The sequence below is a fragment of the Podarcis raffonei genome, chromosome Z (genome assembly GCF_027172205.1).
Source record: "Podarcis raffonei isolate rPodRaf1 chromosome Z, rPodRaf1.pri, whole genome shotgun sequence".
In the NCBI taxonomy this organism is placed as follows: Eukaryota; Metazoa; Chordata; class Lepidosauria; order Squamata; family Lacertidae; genus Podarcis; species Podarcis raffonei.
In genome coordinates, this window is record NC_070621.1 from 13,743,398 (window position 1) to 13,763,456 (window position 20,059).

General features: G+C 46.2%; 2 protein-coding genes across 13 annotated transcripts in view; one reads left to right on the forward strand and one right to left on the reverse strand.

Annotated features, from left to right (window-relative positions):
• Positions 1-9,900, reverse strand: part of LOC128406511 (FK506-binding protein 15-like) — a 32,388-nt gene extending 22,488 nt beyond the window's left edge. For 5 of the 10 annotated variants that reach the window (XM_053373966.1, XM_053373958.1, XM_053373956.1 and 2 more), the window contains exons 1-4: positions 9,623-9,899; positions 2,651-2,760; positions 2,147-2,285; positions 1,289-1,358 (exon numbers count right to left, since the gene is read on the reverse strand). In XM_053373966.1, coding sequence (XP_053229941.1) covers positions 1,289-1,358; positions 2,147-2,285; positions 2,651-2,760; positions 9,623-9,765 — 462 coding nt within the window. In that variant the 5' untranslated portion in view covers positions 9,766-9,899. Of the gene's footprint in view, positions 1-1,288; positions 1,359-2,146; positions 2,286-2,650; positions 2,761-9,622 lie in introns of all 10 variants that reach the window. The other 5 variants (XM_053373965.1, XM_053373964.1, XM_053373957.1 and 2 more) reach the window with 2 other exon arrangements.
• SLC31A1 (solute carrier family 31 member 1) overlaps positions 1-20,059 on the forward strand; it is a 74,144-nt gene that overhangs the window by 35,953 nt on the left and 18,132 nt on the right. Inside the window, exons 1-2 of one of the 3 annotated variants that reach the window (XM_053373975.1) lie at positions 10,018-10,121; positions 13,726-13,896. The gene's annotated coding sequence lies outside the window, so the exon portion shown is untranslated. Of the gene's footprint in view, positions 1-10,017; positions 10,122-10,175; positions 10,303-13,725; positions 13,897-20,059 lie in introns of those variants that run through there. The other 2 variants (XM_053373976.1, XM_053373974.1) reach the window with 2 other exon arrangements.

The following is a 20,059-nucleotide window of genomic DNA, read 5'->3' on the forward strand; positions in this document are numbered from 1 at the left end:
GACAGAAGAAAACAGCAGCAAAAGTGAGGAATCAAAAACTACGGGGCTGGCTGTTTTCAAAAGCACCTGGAGCTCTTCTTATACCATGTAGCATTTCCACAGCACCCCAACAGCCAAATGACACATTAACATTTAAATACATCAGAATTGTTCATCGTAGGAATTGCTTTGGTTGCAGGTGCCTGGCTTAATTACATGTGGAGTGCCTCCACATGTAACTTACAATGGAGCAGGCGTGGGGAGCCTTTGGTGCTGAGCTTCAACACCCATTGGCTCTTGCCAGCATGGCCAGTGGAGAGGGGTGATGGGAGCTGTCGTTCAGCGACATCTGGAGGACCAAAGGTTCCCTACACCTGGATAAACCAAGGGGTGAGATCTGTCCTTTTCTGCCCAGTAGCTAAACGAGAATGACATCCCAGTGTTTTATCCTGTCCCCACCACCCTCACCTGCAATGGCGCAGTAGGACAAGGCATTCATACCAGAGTCTTCCTGGAATAAATGCATATGTTTCCTGACATATTTTATCTGTTTATTGTAAAACACCTGTGAATCCTTTCATAGCAAAGTGGGGCAGAGCAAACCACTGAAGAGCTGGCTGACTGGGCTGAAAAGGACAGAGGCTGGAAAAACTGAATCCCTTTTCCAACATAAGCTGCTGAAACCCCCTTCCTTTTTTGAGTGAGGCAGAGAACGTTTATTGATTTTTGAAGCCACGACAAAGTTACTTTCTCACCTCCCTCTATCCACTCCGCACACAATACCCCCTAGGCCCTTCTTTTGTCAAGATTCTAGTCCACATGGTTCTATTTAAATAAGAGCACAGGGAGCTGCCTTGGACTGAATCAAACCACTGGTTTCTCTAGCTCAGGACTGCCTACTCTGACTGGCAGCAGTGTCCCCAGCCCTACCCAGAGGAGCTAGCGATTGGATTTGGGAGCTTCTGTCTGCAAAGTGGATGGTGTGTTGCTGTGCGACAGCCCCTTCCCTGCTGCGAATGCTTTTTGTAGAGAAGTGAGGTCAGAATAAGAAAAATGGGAGCTATAACCCTTGTGAGCTTATTGGGCAGAAAGAGACAGGAGCCAAAACAGCACCTTTGCTTTTTCCGAGTAAGACATCATCAGGAAACCAGCATTCAGAGAAAGGGAAGCATTTCCTTAGCCCAACCTACATCAACCCGGTATCCTCCAGATGTTTAGGCCCAACAGCAGCTGTAGTCCCAAACATCTGGAGGACAGCAGGTTGACAGAAGGCCAGGCTACTTCAAGACACCACACCTCCTCCTCTTACCTCCTTGGTTGCATTGCTGCCCACTACAGCTGCTCCATACTTGCCATGTTTCACATATTTCCCATTGGTACTGGAATGAGAAGAGAACACCTCTTAGCTTCCCACAATTGTTGCCACCATGCCAACTCCATCAGTTATGTTAAGCAGCTCTTTACAAGACTTCCCAGGGGTTGTTTGACTCCCATCAGCCCAGGCCATCTGGCCAACGGTGAGGGGTGATGTGGGAGGTAAGTGGTAGCAGCCCAGCAACAGTTTATCAGCCCACAAGCTCCCCATCCCAGGAAGTCTCTATCCTCATTTCAGTTCAGTGTTGGCTGGTGCCTCATTGGGGTGAATGCAGGGAACCCAACTATAGGTGGCACCAGAGCCAATGACAGGTAGGGCTAGCTAAGTCTAGGGCTGTCCCCATCTTCCTCCTTGCTGTGTTCTACCATGGCAGCATGGAGACTGAGGGGGAAGAGGAAGCTGACAGGAAGTCCTGCCCTCAGGATCGGTTGGACGTAAGAAGGCAGGCAGGTGGGAGCCAGCTGGGGGCAGAATGAGGGGGTGGTGTCCTACTGGACCTGCTTTCACTGGTGTGGCATAAGGCAAGGAAATCAACAGCACATCGAGCCAGAGTCAATGATATCCACAGCCTGATTCGTTGGAAGTAAAACAACAACAACAGGCAGGTGGGGGCAGGCTGAGGTTGGGGAGGCAGTGCCCCATTCGCCCTAATCGACCACCCCCCACTGTTGTTCAGTTCCACCTCTTTCCGAAGAAGTCAGGCAAGATGGAGAGATGATTGCAAAAGATGTGAGCACAGGACTTGGGTAGCAAGAACACCCTGCAGCTCATCCCCTCTACTGTAGTACTCACAACAAATATGCATGAACAGCTGTAGCAAAGAAGACTGAATGCACTGCTGCAGTGGGCGCAGGAGCAGCAGCAGCGGGCACAGCAGTGGGTGCAGCAGCAGCAGCTGCAGGAGGATGCTTCTGGGTGGGCAGACCTGCAGCTGGAGCAGCACATGAGAAGGTTAAGTGCTCTGTCGCAAACAGAGCATTGCTTGCAAACATCAGGCCAAGTTAGCTCCCTTGTCTTGGGACCAAGCCAGTTGCTCAGATTAATGAAAAACAGGAAGTTGCCTTGTATGGCGTCAAACCACTGGGTCCATCTACCTCAGTGTGGTGAATCCAGAAGACCGTCACCTTTCTGGAACCCCAGGTCAGGGGTCTCTCCCCAGCACTATTTGGGAGTTGCCACAGAGCAACCCAGTTGATTCTGTGGGGCTTCAGAGCCAAAGGTTGGACTAGATGGGCCACTGGCCTGGTCCACAAGGGCTCGTCTTATGTTCCTAGGCATTGTGAACAGTTTACTTACCGGTAGCTGGTTGACCTTTTTTAGGCTGCTTGGGTGGCATGTATTGGAAGAGCACATTTCCAGATTCTGTAGTTGTCTGATCCTGTCCAAAGAGAGAGGCCAGCCTGGTCCTGGGCAGAGAGAAAAGTAACCATTCACTTCATTCACAGAGAGAGGCAAGCGGGTGCGAACAGCAACGAACATGTATCTGCAAGCACAAAAATGCTCATGTTTCACTGCAGGTTGGCGATTTTGTTGCAGCCTTCCCCAAAGACCAGAGGGTAATGGATTCAAAACTAGAATCCAGTCAGTGATTAGGATATTGGCCACCCCACTAGGGGTGCTTGCCAAGGGGAGCTTTGCCCAGTCTCTCTTGGGGTAACCAGCCTGGAAGAGCTGTTATAAGAAATTAATGCACACAACTAAAGGAGTAGACACATTGTGGGTCTTCTCTAAGCAGAACTTAGTTGGATACAATCTCTTCTTTTTCCTATCAAGTTTCTATAACCTCTCTTAAGAACAAAAGAAAAGCCTGCAGGATCTGGCCAAAGGCCCAGCGAGTCCAGCATTCTGTTCTTACAGTAGCCAACAGAACCCAAGCACAAGAGGCCTCTCCCCTCCTGTGGTCTCCAGCAACAGTTGTTCAGAAGCCCTGCTGCCACCAACATGGTGAGCACAGCCACCATTGCTAGCCTTCTCCTCCCTGGATTTTTCTAATCCTCTTTTAAAGTCACCCAAGTTGGTGGCCATTCCTGCCTCCTGCGGGAGAGTTCTGTAGTTTAACTGTGCATGGTGTGAGAAAGTACTTTCTTTTGCCTTTCCTGAAGGTCTTCCAACATTCAGCTTCATCGGATGTTCACAAGAGGGAGAGAAACTGTTCCCTATCCACTTTCTCCATGCCATGCCTAATTTGATAAACTTCTATCATATTATCTCTTACTTGCTTTTTGTCTAAACTACAAAGTCCCTAAAACTGAAAAGACTGCTGCCAAATTAGTGCACCCAGGCTTTTATAGAACCTAGTAAACAAAAGAAAAATTTAAAGGTATCCATTATTGCAAAGATACAAGCCCTGCCCTTGCAGTTTACCCTTTCCCGACACAGGGAGATTCACAGCCAGGAATGTGGGGAGAGGGAATAAACCTTGCTGAGCAGAAGTAGTTTTCCCTACAGACATTCAGAAATATCTCATCTCAGGGTTGTTCTGGTAGCTGAAACTTACCAGTTACCACACATCCTAGCCCACTTCCCTACACTCCTGAGAGCTAGAAACTTGCAGATTAAAACAAACGAACAAACACTAAGGCCAAGTATCTTCAAACATTAAATTTCCAGACTTAGCCCCAAACTCCATGCTATACTGAACAGCAAGCAAAAATATCCAAGGGGTGAAGTGTCCATTTTAAATGCCTGACAGCATCCCAAACAGCTGGTCCCAATGAAACAAACCCGTGGACTGCCTGCCAAAGGTACTCTGTTCGTCGTGGGTCTGACATCGCTGTTCAAGTGCCCCAGTCGGTTCTCCAGCTCCCACCCATTCAATGTTGGCTGCTGTTTTCTCGTGTCATTACCCCTCCCCTCTCTTTTCCATCCTGAAGCATCAGCAAAGTAAGGCGTGGGCAGTGGGGGGTGAATTAAACAGCTAAGGTTTCCAAAGGCAATTCTGCGTTTGCACAACAGCAATCCTCTGGAATGGCTGCATGACCTTGTGAAAGATACGAAAATCTATCCTGTATCATCCCTAAGCAGTTCTTCTAGGATTCCAGCTAGAGAAAAACCACAAGTGAAAACATGCATGTTTGTGGGGGCCCCAAAAGAAGCGAGCGGAACAGAGATTGTGAGCTTGGCTTCTCCTTCTGGGGAGAGTGACATTCTGGGAAGTCATAGATCCAGCTCAACCCACTCACGTGCCTACTCAGTTCCACTTGGAGGCAGGGAGAGCAAACTAAAGAAGAGGAAGTAAAACAGGAATTGGAGTTGACAGGACCCTCAAAGCATTTATTTCTTTATACACCACACGCCCCTTGCCATAGCAGCAAACAAGTGTGTGATATATATAAAAAATACAATTAAAACTTAAATAAAAATAGAGAAACTGTTAAAAACATCTAAAAGCATAACAAAGCATCTAAAACCAATTTAAGAACAGGAATCCAATCATGTGCCTGGAGAGGCTTGTTAAAACAGAAGAGTTTTCAGCAGGCATCTAGAAGAGCCTGTCAACAGGCAGGGAGTTCCACAGTTTGGGTGCTGCCACACTAAAAGAAATGACTCCCTAGTGACAGATGGTACACGAATGGCCCTTGCTGAAGTGCAAGTTCCACAGGCCGAAAGGGATTAAACTGACAAGTACTGAATGGAGTACGGAAATGCCTTAAGTAATCTGGGACTTCAGCAGTGCCAAGATAGGATTTTCCTGTATCTCACAGGCTCTCTTCCCATGGCCCCTCTAAACTAAAGCAGGGGATGAGAAACTTTTTCAGACAAAGGACCTCATTCCCCTGTGGGCAACCTTTCAGGGGCCACATACTAGTTGTGGGTGGGACCAGGGGCCAAAGTGCGACTCTTACCTTCTGCACAGGTCAACTTTTTATTTTTATGTTCAATCTTTATGCATAATGTACATTAACTGAACTGGTGATGACTGGTTTCCATTGGGACTGGTGGGGTGGAAGGCTGGGAGCCCAACAGTAGGAGGAGGCAGAGCCAGGAAAGTCTGCTGGTGTTGTCCCCATCCTCTTCCTTCCTGCTGAATTCTACAATGGGAAAACTAGGGCCACCCCTTGGACTGGTGGGCATAGACAAGAAGGGACGCAGGTGGGAGTTGGCTAAGGGCAGACTGAAGTTGATGGGGCAGTGTCCCATATGCCCTAAAACAGCAGCCTCTGATGGCTTCCCAAGGGCTTAGAAGTTTGACGCTGTTACTCAGAATCATGACATTTTTCCTACTTGCACACCGAAAGCACTCAAAAGAGCAGTTCTTTCCCCCTTAAAAATTGGCATCAACTTTCTACCAGGCATTAATCACGTTTTCAAGCTTCTCTTCATATCCTTCAAGGCTAGAAGGATAATAATTTTATAAAGGCACAACCTTAGGTGAAAACTCTCATAAGTGAAAGCCAAGATTCCCAATACAAATATATTAATAAAAAAAATGTCCAGTAGCACCTTAGAGACCAACTAAGTTTGTTCTTGGTATAAGCTTTCATGTGCATGCACACTTCTTCAGATACACACCTAGTTGTTCTCTAAGGTGCTACTGGACATTTAAATTTTTTATATATATATATTTCGACTGCGTCAGACAAACATGGCTACCTACCTGAATCTATTCCCAGTACAGTATTTCTCAGTTCTATGCCAAGAACTAGGCTCTGAGCGCAGTAGTGGTGCAATTGAGGAATTCACCAAGTTCCTACACCAGCATTTCCTCAGTGTTTGCCCTTCTGAATTCTTTTAGATTCCTGTTTTTTTCTGAAAATCCTTCCTAAACTGGAAACTAACACCAATGATCTTTCCTATTCCTCAATGTATTGCCAATGATGATGATGCAATGTTCCTTGGTGGATCAGGGTTCATTTTTACATGCCTCCTCATCCAGGAATCCACTACCACAGGAACAGCCAACAAGTCAATGAATGGCACCCCAACCTTGCTAAACCCAACTGCACTTGTTCCTTTTGTGCAATCAGTATTCACAGCTTGCTTATCTCACTGAATTCTTGCAACATTCACTCGGGGTCCAGACAGTTAACCTCCCCCATTGCCACCCTTAAGAGTTCCAAGGCAACGACGACACTCTCCAACACCATCATGTCCGCTCATGATATTGGGGGGGGGGCATCAGCAGTTCTCCAGAAATTACTGGACTACAACTCCCACTGTCCCTGGCCTTCAGCCATGCTGGCAAGGACTGACAGAAGCTGGAGTCCAGCCATAGGTTCCTCATCTCTGCCTTATACCCTCCTTGTGGCCCTCTGACATGGCAATGCCCATAATAATTCCTTGATAAGAGCTCTAGCCCCCTTGCTCTGGAAGAATGTTCTACTGTGGGGCAATCTCTCCTTTGGAGGCACAGATTTAGGAGGAGGTAGTTATGGAAACAAGGCAGAGCCTTCTCCCCACCAACCACCATAAGACATGAGAGGTGAACACCCAAGGAAAATGTCATGCCTGAAAGGAAAAAGATCAGGAACATAAGAAGCTGCCTTCTATCAAACGAGACCCTTTGTCTATCTAGCTCAGTACTGTCTACTGACTGGCCGTAGCTTTCCTGGGTTTCAAACAGGGGGCATTCCCAGCCCTACTTGGAGATACCAGGGATTGAACTTAGGACCTTCTGCATGCAAAGCAGACACTAAATTTTGTTCCCAAAGCATTCCAAAAGAATCAACTCAGCTAATCAAAGGACTTTACCTTCAGCCTTGGGGCGGGGGGGGGGGGAGCTGCAGCTTGGGGAAATATCTTTTGCAGTAGGAAAAACAAGCTAAGTTGAGCTGCAAGAGGCGCTGCCCTGATTTAGGTTCCCAAGGAGACTGACAGACATCCCTCAAGTCAAGCTGAATGCCCTTGCAAAGGATTCTCATTGCTTTGCCAGAGAAATGTGAGGTGGAAGACAATTTAGTATGTTTAGGTTTTGTATACCCTTCCTTTAGTTGGATAAAGCATTGAATTTTTGTTAGTTTACTTGTCTCTGTGGTTCCATAATAATTTGAGGGGGGGAAAATATTTTTTTAAAAAACCTCCTCAACTTGCCCAAGCACCCCAGCCCAGCTTGAAGGCCATTCCTGTGTGTGTGGTTGGATGTCTTCTTCCTAGGAACAAAAGAAGTGGCCTTACACTGAGTCACGTCCTTGTTCCATCTAGTTCAATTTCACCTATAGCAACAGCTCTCCAGGGTCCCAGACAGGGACCTCATTTGCACTATACATTGGAAGCACTATTATACTCTTTATGCCCTCATGGCTTCTCCTACGAAGAATCCTGGGAACGGTAGTATGTTAAGGCTGCTGTGAGTTGTTAGGAGACCCCCTGTTCCCCTCACAGACTTACCATTCCCAGAATTCCCTGGGAAGAGGGAATGCAGTCACTGAGAATTGTGTGTGGATGCAAAAACTATTGAAAGCTGTATGATACTGCTTTAAATGTAAAGTGAAGATGAGATCAGGAAGTTTTTCCCAGCCTTACCTGCAGATGCTGGGCATTGAACCCAGGGCCTTCTACATGCAAAGAAGATACTTCACCACCCTGTAATGCCAGTGTTGGAAAGTGTGGGTTGCAGAGGTTGGGCCCTGCAGGAACAGAGCACTTCGCTACATGGGCTCTGGGCCTGATTCAGCAGGGTTCTCCTTATGACCTTAGCCCTTACAAGACTGTGATGTAGACCAGTATAGTATTCCCAATCCTATAGGAAGTAATGACCAAAGCCTGAAAGATAGCAGATTCACTTAAATAATGTACGTACTGAATTGGGGACTTTCCAAGTGATGCCTTTTTCTCTTGCTTACTAATTATCACACCAGTTCCTGAAGCAAATTAATCAGCCACAAGTGTTAGGAAGAGTGAATCCTAGCTGAACAAGCTGCAGACCTACGTTACCCTCCAGATGAGTCGTCCTCTCATGGGCAGTTAGGGTTCAGTGGCCACTTTATTCAGGTGGCTATATGTCACTCTGACCTTTGCTCACTGCCAGTGTTGCCAAAAACAACAGTGCAGTGCCCTTATTTTGAACACCTAAAATGTCACAGTGTAAGGGCACTAGAAATCTTTCTTAGGGTTCCTTTTGTAGAAGGAATCTAAGACCACAAAACACCTCCATTCAGTCCTGTTCCTGGCACCCGCTTTAGGGCAGGAGTTAGAATGCCAAATTGTGACCTGGGAGATCAGGGTGCAGACCCTCACTTGGAGATTAAACTCACTTTGTGACTCTCTCTCAGTGTAACATCAGCGCAGAAGAAGTGGAAACAGAAATTTAGAAACAGGAAATGGGAAAATATTTCACCACCGCACAGGCAACAGACATTTGTATGCAAATCAACCCTATGTACATTCATGGGGAAGTTCAGTTGAATTCAGTGGAGTCTACTCCCCAATAAGTCTTACTTTTTAAGAATAATCCTCCTTTCCCCATTAATCCTTGGGCCGAACTTCCTAGTCCCAAACCACTACTAAAACATAATGTATTCCCTCACTCTACAAAAGGTGTGGGGTTCCTTTGGCCCTCTGGATTGTAGCGCAAGTGCACTCTCATCTCCAGTGGTGTAGTGATCTGGGGTTGTGGAGGTTACTATTTCTGCAGCAGGGTCCCTGCCTCCTGCACCCAATCATCATGAGAGGGGAACTTTTTAGCCACTGCATGCTCCAAAGCTAAGCATGTAAGAAACAGTGAAAACACAAGGTACTTCGGTTTCAGCTCAATGCTGGCTCTGCTCAGAGTAGGTCCACTGAAATGGGCGGGCATAACCAACGCATAGCTTAGTCGGATGCAACCCAGCGCCTCCCATTTCATCCTTAGCTGGACGAAACCCCGCCCATTTCATCCTCACCAGCTGGCTCAAAGACGCCTAGCTCAGCTGAACTTCGCCTCTCTCTCAGCGCCTAACAGCACGTATTTGCAGACAAAGCCCTCTGCATGTGTTCGGAATCACCCTTCGCAAGCCTGCACCCACCCACCCACCCCAGCCCCACATACAGCCCCAGAACGACATGCAGCCCCAGAACCACATACAGCCCCAGAACCACATGCTGCCCCACAACCACATATAGCCCCAGCCCCACATGCAGCCCCAGAACCACATACTGCCCCAGCTCCACACCAGCCCCACATACAGTTCTAGTCCCACATGCAGCCCCAGCCCCACATACAGCTCTAGTCCCACATGCAGCCCCACATACAACTCTGGTCCCCTCACACAGCCCCGCCCCCTCACGCGGACCGAAAGACACCCGCACACCCCGCATCTCCCCCCACGCAGAGAGGCGCCGCATTCTCACCCTCCCGTCGGAAGCTGGAAGGCGTCGTCTTCTTCATCCATGTCCCCCAACATCCTGACGGCCCCTCGCTCCCCGCGCCCCTCGGCTAAGCCCAAGCCGGGAGGCGAGAGCCGCAAAGTGCGCGGCTGCAACTTCTCGGCCATGGCGCAAGCGCTGGGCTGCGGAAGCGAAACTAGCAAGCCAAAGCGGCCGGCGGCACGTGATCACGGCCAAGCATTTACCGGTCACCAAGCGGACCAAACTTCCAGGCAGAAGAAAGAAACGCGTCCACGGGGGCGCTAGCGAGCCGCTGCCGCTGCCGTGATTTTAGCGCCGGGGCTCTTATGTTTGACGGAAAGGGAGGGGGACCAATGGGAAGCTGGATTCTGGGAGAGGGAGGCGGGAAGGCGCGTGACGCTCGCTCGATGCTGGCCAGTGAAGTGGCGCCTCCGCTCGCCGGGCGAAGAAGGGACACGTCTGAGGAGGTCGAGGGAAGGAGGCGAAGGCGAGGAAGGTGCAGGTAGGCGGCGAGCAGAGGGAGCGAGTGCGAGGGTTCCGGTGCCAGCGCCTCACGGGGGGGGGGGAGACTGAGGGCATAGCTGTCAACCTTCCCTTTTTTTGCGGCAAATCCCCTTATTCCAGTGCCGTTTCCCGCTGCTGTCCCGGATTGTTAGATATCCCGTAGCCTGGCCCCGGGACAGGTGAGGCTGTTGATCCCTTTTTTTCGAGGCTGCTGATCCCTTATTTTCAAATCTGAAAGTTGACAGCTATGGCTGAGGGAGGTGGACGAGGAGGCAGGGAACGAAGATAACTGGAAACAGTTCCGTTTTTATATGTGTTCATATATCTATATGGTAATATTGAAAAATAATAAAATAAATATGATCGTTACCTCAAGAATAATGAATAAATCCTAAATGACAGAGGAGCAACGGGAACGCAGGGAGCCTGGGGGCCTGAGGGTGAAAAGGAGGAATGAAACGGGGGTGAAGAAGGGCAGGATTCCGAGGGGGAGGCAGAGGGCAGGAGGGACGAGTGCGGAAAAGGCGGGTGGCTGGAGCTCGGGAGGTGGAAAGTGCCGTTGTATTCCGATGTGGCATTTTAGTTCTTGTTTATTATTGCTTTCGTCTGATTTCAATACCTTTGGGTGCATGTGCCACACAGTACACTTCAGTCACATTCAAAGCACATGCTTGCCTCCCCCAAAGGATCCTGGGAGTTGTAGTTTGTTCATCGTGGAGCTACATTTCCCAGCACCCTTAAACTTAAGTTCCCTGGCTGGCTGCATACACATCATACGTTTAAAGCATGCGTCTCCCCCCCCCCCCCCAAGAATCCTGGAAATCGTAATGTCCCTCTCACTGGGCTACAGTTCCAAGCACCCATAAACTAATGTGCCCAGGGTACTTTGTGGGGAATGTGCTTTAAATGTGTGGCATGTGTACAACCTGGTTGCATATGCAACATACATTTAAATTACATTTCCCCCCTTCAAGTTCCCCAAACCCTTAACAGACTACAGTTCCCAACATTCTTTTGTCGTGAGGGGGAATTGTGTGCTTTAACAATGTAGTGTTTTCACAGCCTCAGTTGTTTTACTGTGTAAGTCGCTTTGAGGTACCTGAGTGCAAAAATGTCACTAATAATTGTAAAATAATAAATAAAAATAAAATGAATTGAGTGAAGAAGAGTAAGGATCCGTGAAAGCAGAAGATAGGCAGAAGAACTCTGTTGCAGGAACAAGCCAAAGCCTATCTAATCCAGCTTTCGGTCCTGACTGAGGTCAACCAGATGGATGTCCTCATGGAAAGCCCACAGGGAGGAGCGGAGTGCAACTACGGTGCTCCCTAGCAGCTCATATTCAGACGCCTACTGCCTCCAACAGCGGAGGGAAGACATAGGCATCATGGCTAGTAGCTGATGGTAGCCTCTTAAAGCCTCTGTGAGTGAAGGTGTGTGTGGAAAGGTGAGAAGGATGGAACCTGAGTGTTGAATTGAAATGAGATTTGTAAAGTGTAGGGGACTGAATGGAATGGGTGACAGGATGAAGAGGTGGGTTAAGGGAAAGAACATGAGAGTGAATGATAGGCGAGAGACAGAGGCCGAATGAGAAAGGAGAGTGGTGGTAGAGAATGATCAGCTGGCTGGACTAGTAGAGTTTAATGTTATAGGGAAATGGGGAGGTGTGTATTTATGACCAGCAGGCCTTCCAAAGTGCCGTTCTAGGAAGCGATGTAACTTGCCTTCCTAACTCTCTAGTTCTTTTATATCCAAACAGTTTCTTTGAGGGATTTTTCTTTTTAGGTTTTTCAAGACTGAGCTAGAAAGAATCTCAGTTTCCAAGCTGGTGAAGAAGTGTTTGCTGATTTGGAAGACAAACAGGCCCAAAATACAAATAAATCAATAAATAAATCTATATTGTATAGGAGTGGCTTGTGTGAAATGTTTTTTTTCCACCCTTGCTTTGGAGGTGGCAGTGTTGTAGGGCACTTCCTAGATTGGCGGACAGGAGTAGGTGGATAAGTATTCTAGGCATCTGGTTTCCCAGGCTCCAATAAGTGTAAAGGTGGCACCTAGAACTTCTCAGGCTTCATGATTGGTGCTGACTACTGATAAATCATGATTGGTGCTGACTACTGAGGAGTAGGAAATCTTTTTGCAGGTGTAGTCTAATTCATTCTGCCCAGAAATGCACCCTTCTTCTGTTATCTTCTGTGCCTCAGGTTCCATTTCTGGGCTGTTGTCCAGGATCTCCTGGTTTAGAATGCCTTTGTCTGGAGAGTTGGCTAGGCACGTCTCCCAGAAGAATTAAGAACTGATTTTAAAAAGGCTTTTACACTCTTGGAGATTAACTCTGTAAAAACAAAAAAAACCCCCAAACTTTTCTGTAATAAGAGTCTCTCTCAAAATGTGATTTGAAACTTGAGAGTTTAGAAGCCAGCTGTATTTTCCCTGTCAATTGTGTCTTTGAAAACTGCATCACCAGAAACAGCAGATTCAAATTCTTTGTACTCATTCAAATCCTAACAGATGTTGGTTAGATCGGACAAATAGCTGAAGAGGAAACTGAGCTGGTGTAGCCAATAATGTGGGATTTAAGAGGTTTGGTGATGCATCTTACTCTAAACACCCATGACGTGTCATAGAAAATAATCCAACTCTGGGATCATCTCTTGAGGTTAATTCTTGCACTGAACAAGTGGTGTGCCTTTCATTCCCACACACTGCTCTAGTAATGTTTGCAGCTGAAGCCTACATTTCAAGAAAGTTCCAGGAATCAGTGAACAGAAGCATTATTGATTTTTCTACAGTGTCTTATAACAAGCTTGTAAAGCTTGTGTGGCCTGGGTAGCCAATTCAAAATTTGTGGTCACCCGAACATGCCCTTGCTACAAAAAGCCTGCTGCACCACTGGAACATGGTGTAAGATGAAGGACAAAGATGCAAGGGTGTGGTATCTTTCCTTATCTCTGCACCTGCATCATCTTCCTCCAGCTCAGAGCCAGAAAGGTAAGACAGAGGTTTGTTTTGGCTCTGTATTCACACCCAGCAAGTGCAGAACTAAAGCAAGCTGTAGGCTTCTAACCATGTTTGGGATGGCGGAGGGAATAATTTCTACCCCTCTGCAGCTCTAATGTCAGAAGAAGGCTCAGACTTGACCCACTCGCAACAGCACGTCTGACTCCTTGCCGTGATGAAGGGAGCAAGCACATCCCAGATGCAGGGGCAGGGGAACCTTTGTTCCTCCAGATGTTGCTACACTCCCATCAGCCCTAGCAATCATGCACAATGGACAATAATAATTGGAGTTGTACTTCAGCAACTTTGGTGGGAGGGGGAAGGTTCTTCACACTTTTGTTAGAGCATGTACACAGTTTTAAAAAGAAATCCCCAGAAACCACATTGTCCTGTTCTAGCTGTTTGATTCCAGTCACTGTGCTATCCATCTGACCTTGGACTGTGTATTTGCTAGATCGAGAGTGTTTTCATAAGAAGAGGGCACAAAATAAAAATCAACCTGAGGGCAACTTTCCTCCTTTTACTGTGTACCTGCCCATGTCCCTGGGGTTCTTAAAGGTGGTATTCCTATTGACTAAACAGTCCATTTTTTTCTTTCTTGGCAGTGTACAGAAATCATCAGTCTGCTGCCAGGAGTTGGAGTTTAGGCTTAGGTGTTCGGGAGCAGAGCTGAGCACACAAACAACAGAGAATTACAGATGATATAGATTGCAAATTTTACACAGGATAAGAGCTATCTCTTCATTTGTAAACTTTTGAAGTCATCCGTAGTTAAGGTAAGCTTTTTGGTCTATTTTTAGCTTGTTAATTAATGCTTGTTTATCTTCCAGAAGTTCATTTATTTTGTGGACACTAATTAGCTGGCAGATAGAGAATCCAAATAGTTCTTCTAGTTTCGTGAATAGTTAAAAGAAGGAGATATTGCCGACCTAGTGCCCTAATTTAAGAACTATTATACAGTGTGTGGACTTCATTAATGTTCCTTGCTCAAGACAGTTCTCCACCTCCCAAAACTTCTATGTCGTATGAGAGGTTTATCTTATCCCTGACCCCCTTATCTCAAAAGGGAGTTTTGTCAATATGCCTTGATTGCCTTTAATCACGGCATAACGATCTCTGCGGACAGGAGTGTCAGCAGCTGATAACTAGTCTCCCATCATTCCTCCTTAGAAGTCGAGTTCAGTAAGGCTTTTGACAGTTCCCCATGATATTCTTGCAAAGTAGGTGGTAAAATGTAGACTGGATGAGGTAACTGTTGACTGGTTCACTGACCGAACCCAAAGAGTGCTCACTAATCATCATCCTGGAAAAAAGGGACAAGTGGGGTACCACAGGGTTCTCTCCCTGGTCCGTTGTTATTCAATGTCTTTAAAAATTACTTGGATGAAGGAATTGATGGGGATGCTCATTAAATTGGCAGATAACACCAAATAGGACAGGTAGCTAATGGATTCAAGATGACCGTAACAGATTGGAGAACTGGACCCAAACTAACAAAATGAATTTCAATACGGACAAATGCAGGGTTCTGCACTTAGGCAGGAAGAACCAGATTCACAAATATAAGATCAGAGACACTTGTGAAAAGGACCTAGGGGTCTTAGTGGACCACAAGCTTAACATAAGTCAACAGTGTGATGCAGCAGCAAGAAAGCTAATGCAATTCTAGCCTGCATCAACAGAAGTATAGTGTCCAGACCAAGGGAAATAACAACACCACTCTATTCTACCTTAGTCAGACGATAGCCAATATATTGACAAGCTGGAACATGTGCAGAGGAAGGAACCAAGATGATCAAGGGTCTGGAAATAAAGACTTCACGGGAAGAGTTGGAAGGAGCTGGGTATATTTAGCTTGGAAAAGAGGAAACTAAGAGGAGATGTGATAGCCATATTCAAATATCCCAAGGGCTGTCACATGGAAGATGGAGCAAGCTTGTTTTATGGTCTGGAGGGTTGGACTCGAATCAATGGCTTCCAGTTACAAGAAAGGAGATTCCAACTAAACTTCAGGAATAACTTTCTGACTGTAGGAACTGTTCAACAGTGGAACAGAGACTCTTGGGAGGTTGTGGACTCTCCTTCCTTGGAAATTTTTAAGCATAGGTTGGATGGCCATCTGTCATGGATGCCAGATGTTTTAGTTAGGGTTGCCATATTCCCAATGGTGAAAATCTGGACATAGTTGTTGAGTTGTTGTTTTTCTTTGGATCAAAGTTGCTGAGCTTTTTTTGGGAACATCTCTCTTTTGGGGGGCTTTTCTTAGATTTTTTAGATTTTTTTTTAAATAGCCCAACTTGCCATACTTTCAGGTTTTCCCAGACATTTTGCCGATTCAGCAAAGAATCACCCAGACACCATTTTCTGAACAATTCCTGGACATATGGCAGCCCTACTTTAGTTGAGATTCTTGCATTGCAAGGGGTTGGACTAGATGACCCTTGAGGTCCCTTCCAACTGTACAATTCTATGATTCTCTGAAATACTCTGGTCCCAGACCATGTACAGCTTCATAGAGGATAAACCATGGTAACTAGCCTAGGTGCTTCTGCTTTTTGCTTCTTAAACATTTTAATTTTCTTGCAGTGGCATCCAAAGCAGGCCTGTTTTTGATAAGAAGGGAGAGTCATTTGTGCTGACTTGTCTGCTTACCCCAGAATAGACTTCATGTTTGTTGGATTGGGTGGTGTTAATTAAAGTTAAACTTTAACTCAGAGTAATTAAACTCAGAGTAGAGCTATTGAAATTAATGGACCTAATTTCATTAATTTCAGTGGGTCTGTTCTGAGTAAAACTTAGGTGAATGTCCTCCCCCCTTGGTTTTTTCTTTCTTTTCTTTTTTTCTAGAATCTCAGGATCTATCAACCAGAGTCAGATGCAAAAGATACACAAGATTTAAAGGGCATGTGTCTAAGTGCATTTTGAGCCTAGGGATTTGTTCTCAGTACAAGAACTGAACTAAGCTCACAGTCTTCCCGGTTAGCCTTCAGCTTTTTTCATTTCAGCATATTATTCATATGGAAAGAATAGTTGTTTATTAAACAAACAAAACAAAACAAAAAACACCTAGTCGATCAGCTGCAAGTCACTCAGAGATCTACCAGTAGGTTCCAATCCACCTTCTTACCGCCCCTAGTCTGTTCTGTAGTTACTCTACATGGCAGTAGGGTGGGAGAAAGCCTTGAGAGTACACAGTGATAATGCGAAAAGGCTTGCCTTAACTCCACAGGAATGATTCTCGTCTCATTGTAAAATCTTGCCAGCTCTCCTCAGAGTGGGTGTTACTTGAACATAGGGTCCACAGCTAGAAAACAGTTGCAAAACCCACAAGCAACCCATACAAAGAGTCACTCACAAATGTGCATCACATGCCTATATTCATGTGCCCTAAAGTTAATCTCTTCTTGTCCTTTGTCAGTGTCATTTACCCATGCCTGTATGGAGGCTTCCAAACAGGAAACTATTTTTTTCTTAATCTAGAGTAGTCTGTGGAGTTATTTGGCGGGGCATTTAGGTTTGGGTCATGTGACTTTCTAGGCTAGCAGTGCTTAATCACAGGTCATACAGAATCTTTAATTGCTAGAAATAGTGGTACATTGAGGAAGCAGGCTGACTTGGTTTTGGTTAGTTGCACCCCCTCTTTTTGCTTCTGTTGCCCTCTTCCCAAATATCTCTATTAGAATGAGCTCAAGTCTCAAACCTCCCTGGGGGTGATGGCTTGGAAGAAGAGAGACTGTGAAGCTGAAGCAGCTTTGGAGAGTTAATAATTACCCTCCAGGTATACACAGTGGGTCTGGATGCTGCATGTCAGTGCCATTGAAAGCTGCTGTGTGGAAACTTTGATCTGCTGAGGGATTGTTGGCAAGGGCGGAAAGCTGGTCTCCTGCCAGCTGTGAAATGGGGAAGCAGATGGGGAGAAAGGAAGCCCCCAACCCTTGTTGGCCTATTCAGGATTTCTTGAAAAGCATTACGTTTTTAAGAAAGCCAGGAAGCTAGATTATTGGAACTTGCAAACCTTTATTGTTCTGATGCCAAACAGGAGTTCACTCTTTCCCTGTGCTGATTGGCAGCAGGCTCTCCCAAGACCTCAGGTAGTGGTCTGTCCCAGCTACCTGACATCCCTCTTAACCTGGGAATTCCTGCATGCGAAAAATCAGCTCTTACATTGAACTATGAGTCCTCTGGGCACCACATAGCTTGGATTGCTAGTGGGAAAGGCGAGCTGCATTTCCTACTGGCCGGACCATATATGCAAATCTTTATCTTTGACCACTTCAATATCTTTCTTATGACCAAATGCACGGCATGTTGTCACAACATGGCCTAGCTACCACTATATCTTCCCTCCCCGCACAGCCCTCTTCCAATCAGCTGCTCACCTGACAATTAGATAGAGGGTAATATTCAAAGGCGATAACATTTGAATTCAAGGAAGGCTTCTGAAGAAGGAGCAGTCTTGAGAGGCTTCTTTAGCAAGGCAGCAAAAATATACCAGCAGCTTGACACCATCCATTGCAGAAACAATTTTTTCTTGCTTTGGTTACATTCCCCCCCCATCCCAGAGCTCCATACCCACAACTTTAATGTGTATTTTGGCAGATTGAATAATCTGCCAAAATACAGAGTCTGCCTGTCTGCTGTTCTCTCTAGGGGGTGAGAAGGACCTTCCTAACACAAACCGAACTGCTCATTGTTCCATTTGGCTGAGGTCCTTCCTGGTTTTGAAACCTGATGATCCCTACAATTGCTATGTGCTATACTAAAATAAAGAATGGGTTTACATACATTTGGCTGTGTTTAATGTTGAGTCTTTACAGCACAGGAAAGGGTCATAGCTGAGTGGGAAAGCATTGGTTTTGCATGCAGAAAATCCCAGGTTCAATCTCTAGCAGTACCTCCAAGTTAAGGTTAGGAGAGAGCTCTGCCTAAACCCCTAGAGATCCACTGCCAGCCAGGGTAGACAGTATTGAGTTAGATGGACCAATGGTCTGGTTCAATCCTATGTTCTTGCTGTACAAAGTGTATAAGATGTTGTGGGGGTACTTTGCCATTCAACTCTGAATGGAACTTCATGCCTCATTTCTCCCACCTTGCCCCATTTGTCCTCCTTATGTTTCTGACTTTTCTGTAAACTGTCAGAACACACTATCTTCCGTTATGTGGTCCTCCATCCAGATTTCACTGGCAATAGTGATGGTTCATAGGAGGTACCTACTATTCACTGCTCCTGGCTGTTGGCCCCCACAGATACCTGCCCCAGCAAGCAATGGACTTGCGTCAAAGGCTCTAATCTGCCAGCCCTCTGGCCTTATCATGCCAAGACAAAGTTGGGTGCTGTTCTAGAGTTCAAAGTTGCACAACAGTTGCCTGTATCCAAAGGGTTGCAGTGCCTCTTTGGAGGATGGGGGGCACAGGACCAAAACCATTGCTCCTGTTTTCTTTTGATGCTGCAGTGACTTTTGGCAGAACCCCACTGTAAGCAGGTTTACCATCTTTTTTGGGGTCAGGCACGGGCAATGGACTTGAGGGTGGAGCTTGCCAATTGGATCATTACAGCCTGTTGCAATAGCTGTAAATAATAGTGGCAGCAATTCCTTTACAATGACATTCTAATCTAAAGGCTTAGTCAGAGGAGAAGTACAGAGGTATTGTTTCCCCTAGTATGGTAAGTCTTACATTGTGCAAGGGCACAATGTCCATTCTCTTGTCACCTCATGAACAACAGTATTGAGTTTGCAAAATATTTGCGGGGTTTCAGGAAATAAAATTGCTCCTTCAGCAGGAGCCAGTTTCCCTGGTGCTTTTCTTCCTGTAACCTAGATTCTTGCCTTGATATGGTCATTACTGTACCAGCCTGTGCCTCTTTAAGTTCTCCCAGGAAATAATAGTGATGATCTGCTGAGGGAAGAGGGGTTTGAATCTCTTACAATATTGCTCTGTGCCCTTTGGTGTGGTTCTCATGGCTTTATTGCTTACCTGGGTCCACCTTGCACATTACACAGGCTCCTCTCTGGGAGGAGACTGAGGAAGGGCTGTAGCTCAGTAGCAGGCATCTTCAGGTAGGGCTCAGAGAGACCTCAGTCCAAAAGTCTGGGGAGCTTCTGCATGTTCTGACTTTGTATAAGAAAGTATCCTATGTTTCTCTCAAATGTTAAGCACACTCTTTGGTGCTGAACATCATGGTGTGTGGCCTGAAAAGCCTGGCCTTTTTTGGTTTCAAGAAGTCAGATATTGTTCTTTTTTGTCCTCTTTCTTCCTGCCTGGTTTGTGCTTATTCTTTCCAAATGGGAAGAGTGAATGCAGCATCCTACCCTCAATGATCCCCTGGGCTAGGAAGGAAAGATTGCTGCAGTGCTCGCTTATTGTTTGGAGAGTAGAGTATGTGGTGCTGCACTATAATGTCTGAATCCGCTACCTCTTCCAATGTGAGCAGATGAGGAGGAGGAGCTTCTGCTGTGTCTTAGATTGGTTGTGTCTTAGATCGGAAGAAAACACAGCAGTATTTTTTGCTGTCTGGGGAACACTTTGCTGTAGGATGTACTAATTCTCATCCACCTGGGAGAGGAAGAGGAATTATTTGCTGACAATGAGCTAATTGCAGCTATGAAGCAAAATATACAGACCAGTTGCCTTTGAGGTTTGGAAGAAATTAGGGGTTAATATTGGGACTGTGGCCAGTTCAGTCTTTGTTGACTTTTTAAGGTTGTGTGCCACATTGCCAGGATAGCATTATATGGAGAATAAAAAGGGGATTTGGGGATAGGTTGTTGTCTCCAGTCACTACTTGTGATCTTCTTTGGAATACCTGTTTGGATACTGTTAGATGAGGTCTGAACTAGGTGGACCTCGATCTGATCTCAAGGGGAAACTCCAATTTTCCAGAGCTGAGGTGCAAGAACCTCTGGTTCTCCACATATTGCACCATAACTCCCATGATCA